Source organism: Aegilops tauschii, chromosome 5 (genome assembly GCF_002575655.3).
Source record: "Aegilops tauschii subsp. strangulata cultivar AL8/78 chromosome 5, Aet v6.0, whole genome shotgun sequence".
NCBI classification, from domain to species: domain Eukaryota; kingdom Viridiplantae; phylum Streptophyta; class Magnoliopsida; order Poales; family Poaceae; genus Aegilops; species Aegilops tauschii.
This window is the reverse complement of record NC_053039.3, coordinates 143,556,988-143,565,677: the sequence shown is the minus strand read 5'-3', so window position 1 is coordinate 143,565,677 and position 8,690 is coordinate 143,556,988. Positions and strand designations below refer to the sequence as shown.

Below are 8,690 nucleotides of genomic sequence, written 5' to 3'. Positions count from 1 at the left end.
TGTTTAATTCTCAAACTATAATAAAATGAATAATGACATAAAAAAGCCTATGGTTTGCCGTAATGTCATTTCATTCTAGTCCCGGCAATTCCCGGGCACTCGATATGTCCTACTTTATAGCACAAGTCATGCCGAAATTCATGGGAATTTTCGGCATGACCTTTGCTAAAAAAGTCGACATATCGAGCATATGAAATTCGCCGAAACGGAAATGAATCAACATTCCAGCAAAACATAGGCCACTCGGAATGAGATTCCCTGCAAATAGGAAAATGCCTCTACTTGCAAATACAAAATGCAAGATATCTCTTGTACTCAAAAGATATCATGGCTATCAAGATAACTCTCATGTTTGTGCCCCAACTTGCCCAACCAAAAATTTGGTATGACCAAAGTGAGGGCGTGGCCAAAATATTGGTAAGTTATAACTGTTTAGATTGTAGCTAAAAGTTTGGCAAAACTAGTAAGCCTCCATCTGGTTTGTGAACGAATAAGTTGGTAAAATTTGTAAAGTGAGATTGCCTAGTGATCGTTTAGATTCTAATTTAATTATAATATTTGGCTCATAGGAAGACATAAAAAACATATTTTTTTTCTCATACTAATTAAAATTTAAGTAACTGTAATGTCAAAAATAAATGAAGTGATCATGCAAGAGCATATACGTGATCTTACTTTGCTCTCTCTCTCTCTCTCTCTCTCTCTCTCTGTGTGTGTGTGTGTGTCTCTGTCACTTTGCTCTCTCTCTCTCTCTCTCTCTCTATCAAACAAATTTAGTCAATAAAATGAACATGTCTTTGTGATCTTGTCAAAATCATGTGTTTTAAAGAAACAACTTAAAAATTTACAATTTATTGAACTAAAAATCAATCTGAACATGTCTAGGAAGAACCCTAAAACACCCCTCATCCCCATGGACTCTACACCAACACATCAAGCGCCACATGGACCTATGACAAGAGCTCGAGCACGCGCCATTGAAACTGAGGTGAACTCACTCCTACATGAGATTGATATGGATACAAATGGAACTTGGAGGCTACCTCACTAAAACATGGTATGTGTCATCAGGTACGAAGGCCAACGCCACCAAGCAGCTAAGGGACACCCCAAAGGAGGAGGAGAAGCACCCCCAAGGCCACGAGGAAGGAGAAGGAGCGAAAGAAGATGAAGACAACACCTCCCAGGCGACCCCGTGCGCACGGGCCCTCCAGACCCCGTGCCCACGAGCTACTCAGAGAGATGAGACGTGCACCCCTATGCGCACGGCCTCAGGACCCCGTGCGCTCGGGCCCTCGCCGCTGTAGCACCCCATGCGCACAGGCCCAACTTACCCCGTGCGCACGGGCCTCCCAGGTTTCGACCGATGGTGCCCTTCCTTGCCTCCCAAGCCGCCCCCTTCCTCCCACTAGCTATATATTTCGGGTCTGTGTCGTTTGTTAGGGTTAGAAAAGTATATGTGATACATTGATAGAGATTTCCTCCTTCTACCACTCCTCTTGGAGATCAAGACCTCTTAGGAGAGGATCCCAAGTGGATTTCAGGACCTCCTCTTTGGAGAAGACTATCATCAAGATCTCACCTCCTTATGAGTGGGAATAACCTTATCTTTGTGCTTGTTTCCTTGGATTGTTCTTGTATACTTGTGGATCTCATGTGTTTGCTATTCTAGTGGATGTGCGATTGAGTTTTGTTTGAGTGAATTCCTCTCTTGTGTTCTTGTTGTTCATCCTTTTCCCCCTCCAAGTGTGAAAAGATCTCACTTAGGGTTCCACCATACAACATCTTGGTATCATGAGCCAAGGTTCATTCACATCTTGGAGTCCCTACCCCTCATATTCTAGCCTAATTTTTTTGCCTTTTGTCCTAATTCAAAAATCCCCTCCAAAAGTAGCCCCAAAATTTTTCTTGCAATTTGTTGGATCTTGTGAGATTTTGTTGTTTTGGTCCACGAATTTCGATTTTGACAAGTGGATCTTCCCCTTACCACCATACCCCATCCATCCCACCACCGATTTTGGCCGAATTTTTGAATTTCTCCACGGATTTGAAGGTGTTCTTGCATAGCAGAGCACCTCGTGCGCACGGGCCATCGGGACCCTATGCACACGGGACCCCGTGCACATGGGCTTCACTTACCCTGTGCGCACGGGCCATACAGGGACTTCGGCCACTCCTCATTTCTTATCTTTTTGCCTTTCCACCACCACCTTTTGTCTTCCGCAATATTTCCCGTTGGTGTTTGAGTTTTTGGAGTTGTGGTTCACTGAGTCCTAAGGTGTTTTTGCTACTTAGGCTCGGTTTGACTTCGACATCACCGCCACTCGTCATCGACTCAGACTCCACATCGACTTCGGCCATATCATGGTCATACCAACCGTAAGCAAGGACGGTAACCTCGATGACACCTTGTTCTTACCCTTGCCATTACATTGATAGCCTCAAGCCATTTTGCAGCACTTTCCCATCGAGACTAGCGAGTTGGGTATTGTCGGGCCAGGTTATTTGTGCACCTTTAGTGATATGCCTACCCCACATAGCTACATTTAGCATGCATTCATCTTGCTATCATACTTGTGCCATAAGTCTCTCCGGTGCATACCATGCTTGTTGTCTCATACTCCAGCTCGAATATCAAGCATTGTGGCACATTCCAAAAAAAGAGAAAAAAGCTTTTAAGAAAAAGAAGAGAAACAAAGAGCTTGTAAGCTATAGCATTGAGCCATTTTGCATCATTCTATCATAGCACCCATACATACTTAGGATACTTGGGATTGAAGATGGCACATTACTCTCATAGGTTGGTGCACAAGCATATCTAGCCCATTTGAGCAATCGAGCTAGCGTCTCTCTAGCATCCGTACAACAAGAGCATTTTCCATGGTTACACATTTTGAGCTCACTCCTTGGTTGTGCGGATCCCATCTATCTTCTGTGTGTGTGTGTTCCTAGTGATATCCTTGTGTTTGATCTATTTGCCTTACTTGCAATTTGTGTATCTTTTCAACATTTTTGACATCTTGACTAACATTTGCTTGAATTATTTGTGCCACTTCCTAACCAAGATCCTCCATAAGCCTTTTACTTGTAGGTGAGAAAACAAAACTCGGTACTAATTCTACTATTATCGCATTCCGTTGAGTGATACTCAATACACCCACAATCTTCGGAAACACTAACTTTGGTATTATTCTCTCATTTTCCTACTCACCACCACTTGGTTACGATGGATAGGCCAAGTTCTTCGGCAAATCCACTCTTCGAGGAGCAAGATGATGAACGCGACTACGTCACAAAGAACCACTTCTTCGTCTCCCAATGAGCTCTCCATCAAGAAAGTGAAGCTTTGGGTGATCGCATTGAGCAACTCGCCACTGACCTACGCCAATTGGAAGAAAGACAACGGGACTCGACATCAAGCTCGCCACACAAATGGAAGAATTCCGCAACATGATCGCGAGCCGCGCATCTTCCACCACTTCTTCAACAAGACGTCGCCACTCTTTGACCAACTCTTCCTCCGATGCAAGTCCTCCTCGAGCTCGTTCTCATCGACGTGATGACCCTCAAGATCGCCAAGCTCAAGAAAATCCATTCCATGGCAATGGTTTGCAAGACCGAGTCCGAGCTCGTGAAAAAGCGCGACGCCAAGCACGAGATGCCGAGGACCAAGAGCAACGTCCACAACTGCAACGGTAAGCATCTCAAGACGATGTCGCAATGTGACAAGAACAAAGATGCCGAGAAGAACAAGCCCTCAAAGCACAACGCGCACTCCGTGAGGCCACTAGAGCCATCGACGAACGTAGCCGTCAAGTGCGTGAACAAGAGGAAGCACTTCGCCAAGAACTACAAGATGAAGCCGCTCGACGTGAAGAGCAACAACAAGAAACCGGGAACATATGGCTCGACCCCATCGACGAGTCCATCAAGATGAGCGTGACATTGAAGACCTGCCCCACACCAAGTGCGACACCACCCTCGTCCACATGATAAGAAATACGCTACGGCAAGCTCAAGTTCTCCGGAAGCACCAATCCCGAACAATATCTCTCATGGGCATTGAAGGTCCGATATTCTGTCTTCACAACTACGACGAGGAAAATAAGATCGCCATTGCATCTCTCGAATTTCAAGACTACGTCCTCATTTGGTGGGAACAAGTGCTCGCAAGACGACGGGAGAGAGGCGAACTACCCGTCATGACTTGGACACAAATGAAGGATGCCATGAGAGCTCGCTTCGTGCCTACACAATACACTCGCGATCTCTTCAAGAAGTTGCGACTTCTCAAGAAAGGCACGAAGACGGTGGAAGAAAACTATCAAGAGATGGAAATTTCCATGATAAGAGCCAATGTCAAGGAAGACGAGCAAACTATGGCACGCTTCTTGAACGGCCTCAATCACCTAATAAAGAAGATTGTCGATTTCCAACCCTACTCCAAACTTCTCTAGCTAGTTCATCAAGCGACCAAGGTTTCCAAGACCTACTGCTCCTACACTCAAGCTCCCTCAACTACGACACCTCCTACTTCGACTAGAGCACCTCCAAGTATCGACGACAAGTCAAGTTCCAAGCAAGCGACACCTTCCTCGACTCGTCCACCGGCAAGCAACTACATGTAAAAATCTCCCTCATCATCGGCGCCACCGGACGACCCCGTCAAGACGAGTTCTCTCAAGTGTTTCACATGTGATGGCCGAGGACACAAGTCCTTCCAATGCATAAACCGGCGAACCATGATTGCCAATGATGATGGCACATACAACTCCATGAGTGAAGAAGAAATGGAAGCCCTTGCGCACGTGGCCATGCACCGGCGCGTGAATGAAGAGGAAGATGAGCAAGTCTTTTGCGACAATGATTCAAGCCCCGCCCTTGTTGTCTCCAAGGTCTTGACGCTTCAACACCAACAAGACAAAGACCAACGTTGCCACATCTTCCACACCAAGGTGGGCATCAATGGACGTTCTGTGAAGGTCATCATCGATGGAGGAAGTTGCCACAACTTAGGAAGTGAAGAGCTATGTTCCAAGCTACAATTGGTCAAGATGAAGCATCCTCACCCCTACAAGGGCCAATGGCTTAACGACTCCGGCACAATTCAAGTGGAGCACACCGTTCAAGTCTCTTTCAAGATCGGCGCCTACAAGGACACCTTGGAGTGTGATGTGGTTCCCATGTCCGTGTGCTATCTTCTCTTGGGACGACGTTGGCAATTCGACCGCGCCGTGATCCACAATGGTTGTACCAACCACTATAGTTTCAAGATGAAGGGGAAAGAGTACGTGCTACGACCTATGTTGCCAAGCCAAGTGATCGCCGACAAGCAACCAACCAACCATCATGGAAATAATAGTGAGAGAGTGAACCACCCAAATGAGAGTGAGCGCCACAAGCCAAAAATGAGTGCCTCCACGATGAGCGACAAGAAAAACATAGTGCTTTTAGCTACCAAAAGAGACATGAGAGAAGTGTGTGAGAACCCATCCAGTGTCATACACTATGTTCTAGTGTGCAAAGATGAAGCGGCAAGGACTAACACTTCTAACCATCTTCCGCTAGTGTTGTCTCCTTTGTTGCAGGAATTCACGAACATCTTTCTCGATGAGCTACCCTCCCGACCTACCTCCTATAGGCGGCATCGAGGACCGGATCGACCTCATCCCTGGTGCACCTCTACCAAACAAGGCTCCATACCGCGTCAACCCTGAAGAAACTAAGGAGATACAAAGGCAAGTACAACAACTCATCGACAACGGACATGTACGTGAAAGCTTAAGCCCTTGTGTCGTTTCGGTTATTCTTGTGCCTAAGAAAGATGGTAGTTTTTGCATGTGCTCTGATTGCCGTATCATAAATGCTATCACCATTCGCTATAGGCATCCCATGCCACGCTTGATGATATGGTAGATGAGCTTAGTGGCGCCACCATTTTCTCAAAAATTGATCTTAAAAGTGGGTATTACCAAATTCGCATACAACAAGGTGATGAGTGGAAAACCTCTTTTGAAACTAAATTTGGTTTGTACGGGTGGTTAGTTATGCCTATGGGTTTATCGGAAGCACTGGGTACTTTCATGGATGTCATGCACTATGTTCTTCGCCCTACATTGGCATATTTGTTGTGGTCTACTTTGATGATATACTTGTGTTTAGCAAATCTCTCAAAGTTCATGTCACTCATCTTAGGACCGTTTTGCAAACTCGTAGAAAAGAACGTCTTTATGCTAATATGGAGAAATGCACATTTGGTGTTGACAAAATTGTTTTGTTGGGTTTTGGTGTCTTCTAAGGATGTTCATGTAGATGAAGCTAAAATTGATGCTATTAAAACTTGGCCACAACCCAACCAACTTGCAAAAAATGCATAGTTTCCTTTGCTTAGCCGGATTCTATCATCGTTTTGTTAGGGACTTTAGCACTATTGCATCACCTTTGCATGCCTTGAGCAAGAAGAATGCACCTTTTGTTTGGGGACCATCCCGAGATATCGTATTTCATGAGCTTAAGAATTTTATTACACATGTTCCATTACTTGCATTACCAAATTTTGATAAAACTTTCGAAGTCCATTGTAATGCTAGCGGTAATGGTATTGGTGGAGTTTTGATGCAAGAAAAGCGACCCATTGCATATTTTAGCGAAATACTTTTCGGAGCTCAACTTAACTATCCCATCTATGACAATAATTGTATGCTTTAGTGCGAGTATTGCATGTTTGGGAGCATTACCTTCGCCCACATGAATTTGTCATACATACCGATCATGAAACACTTAAGTATCTTAAAGGTCAAACCAAGTCGAATAAACAACATGCTAAATGGAGTGAATTTATTGAATATTTTCCTTATGTGATCAAATACATTAATGGTAAAGAAAATGTTGTGGCGGATGCCCTTTCCCGCAAGTGCATGTTAGTTACTCAACTTGAAGTGAATGTCATTGGCTTTGAGCATGTTAACGATCTATATGCACATGATCCTTCGTTTGCGATTCTTTGTGCCAAATGTCTTGCTAATACTTGTTGGGAGAACTATTACCTCAAAAATGGCTATCTTATGCCTGCTAGCAAACTTTGTATGCCCGAGTTGTCTCTTCATTTGTTACTTTTGCAAGAGGCTCACGGCGGAGGACTTATGGGACATTTCGGGCGCGACACAAGACCTTTGCCACACTCTCCTTCAAGTACTTTTGGCCAAAGATGTTTCGTGATGTTGCACGCTTCACCAATGGATGCTCTACATGCCGCAAAGCTAAGTCACAAGCTCAAACTCATGTTTTACATATGCCATTACCTATTCCATATCAACCATGGGAAGATATTAGCAAGGATTTTGTGCTTGGATTACCTAGAACTCAAAATAGCAAGGATTCAGTATTTGTTGTTGTGGACCGATTCTAAAAAATGGCACATTTCATCCCATGCAATAAGATAGACTATGCTTGTTGCAAATCTATTTTGTAGGGAAATCTTGAGGCTACATGGAGTGCCAAGGACCATCGTGTCGGACGGCGACTTCAAGTTCCTAAGCTACTTTTGGAAGACACTATGCGCCAATCTCGCCATCAAGCTACTATTCTCAACGGCCTACCATCCTCAAACCGACGGCCAAACCGAAGTCACCAATCGGACGCTATCCACTCTCCTACGCGTGTTGATAAAAAAGAACATCAAGGAGTGGGAGGAGTGTTTACCCATCGCCGAGTACGCCTACAACTGCGCAAGACACTCTAATACCGGCAAGTGCCCCTTCGAGGTCGTCTACGGCTTCAATTCGTTATCACCCTTGGACATCCTTCCTCTACCACTTCAAGAACGAGCAAATATGGACGCAAGTGCAAGAGCAAGTTACCTCAAGAAGGTGCATGAAGATACAAGGTCCATGATCGAGCGGCAAGTACACCGCCTCGCCACCAAGCTCAACATCAACAAGACCCCAATGGTGTTCGAACCGGGCGATCTAGTATGGCTACATCCCCGCAAGGACCGCTTCCCCAATGAGCGCTAGTCCAAGCTACTACCATGAGCCAATGGCCCCTTCAAGGTGCTAGGTCGTTACAATGACAACGCCTACAAGATCGACATCCCACACAAAAAGTACAATGTCAGCGACACCTTCAACGTCAAGGACTTGCCCCCATACCATGGTGATGAAGATCATGATCCGAGGACGGATCTCACCCAAGGGGGGGGAGATGATGTGGAGCATCCTTCCGTCATCCCCATGGACTCTACACCAACACATCAAGCACCACATGGACCTATGACAAGAGCTCGAGCACGCGCCATTGAAACCAAGGTGAACTCACTCCTACTCGAGATTGATATGGATACAAAGGAACTTGAATGCTATCTCACCAAAACATGCTATGTGTCATTAGGTATGAAGGCCGACGCCACCAAGCAGCTAAGGGACACCCCAAAGGAGGAGGATAAGCACCACAAGGCCACGAGGAAGGAGAAATGAGCGAAAGAAGATGAAGACAACACCTCCCAGGCGACCCCGTGCGCACGGGCCCTCCATACCCCATGCCCATGGGCTACTCAAAGAGCTAAGACGCGCACCCCCACGCGCACGGCCTTAGGACCACGTGCGCACGGGCCCTCCCCGCTGTAGCACTCTACTACTTCTTGGGCTTGCATTGGTTTTTTCCTTGAAGAGGAAAGGGTGATGCAACAAAGT

At 45.7% G+C, this 8,690-nt stretch overlaps 1 protein-coding gene across 1 annotated transcript; it reads left to right on the top strand.

The window, feature by feature from the left end:
* Positions 1–5,054: 5,054 nt before the first annotated feature.
* Positions 5,055–8,474, top strand: LOC141022632 (uncharacterized). The gene is made up of 4 exons (XM_073498897.1): positions 5,055–5,287; positions 5,589–5,769; positions 5,886–5,961; positions 8,389–8,474. Exons 1-4 carry the CDS (start codon positions 5,055–5,057, stop codon positions 8,472–8,474), a joined length of 576 nt encoding a protein of 191 aa, XP_073354998.1.
* Positions 8,475–8,690: the final 216 nt, after the last annotated feature.

Excerpts from the sequence above, each read along its gene's own strand:
- LOC141022632 (XM_073498897.1), top strand. The coding sequence starts at position 5,055 with ATGAAGCATCCTCACCCCTACAAGGGCCAATGGCTTAACGACTCCGGC. Across the intron at positions 5,770-5,885 it reads AACTCATCGACAACGGACAT|GCATCCCATGCCACGCTTGA; the intron begins GTACGTGAAAGC and ends CATTCGCTATAG. Across the intron at positions 5,962-8,388 it reads CTCAAAAATTGATCTTAAAA|GTATGAAGGCCGACGCCACC; the intron begins GTGGGTATTACC and ends ATGTGTCATTAG.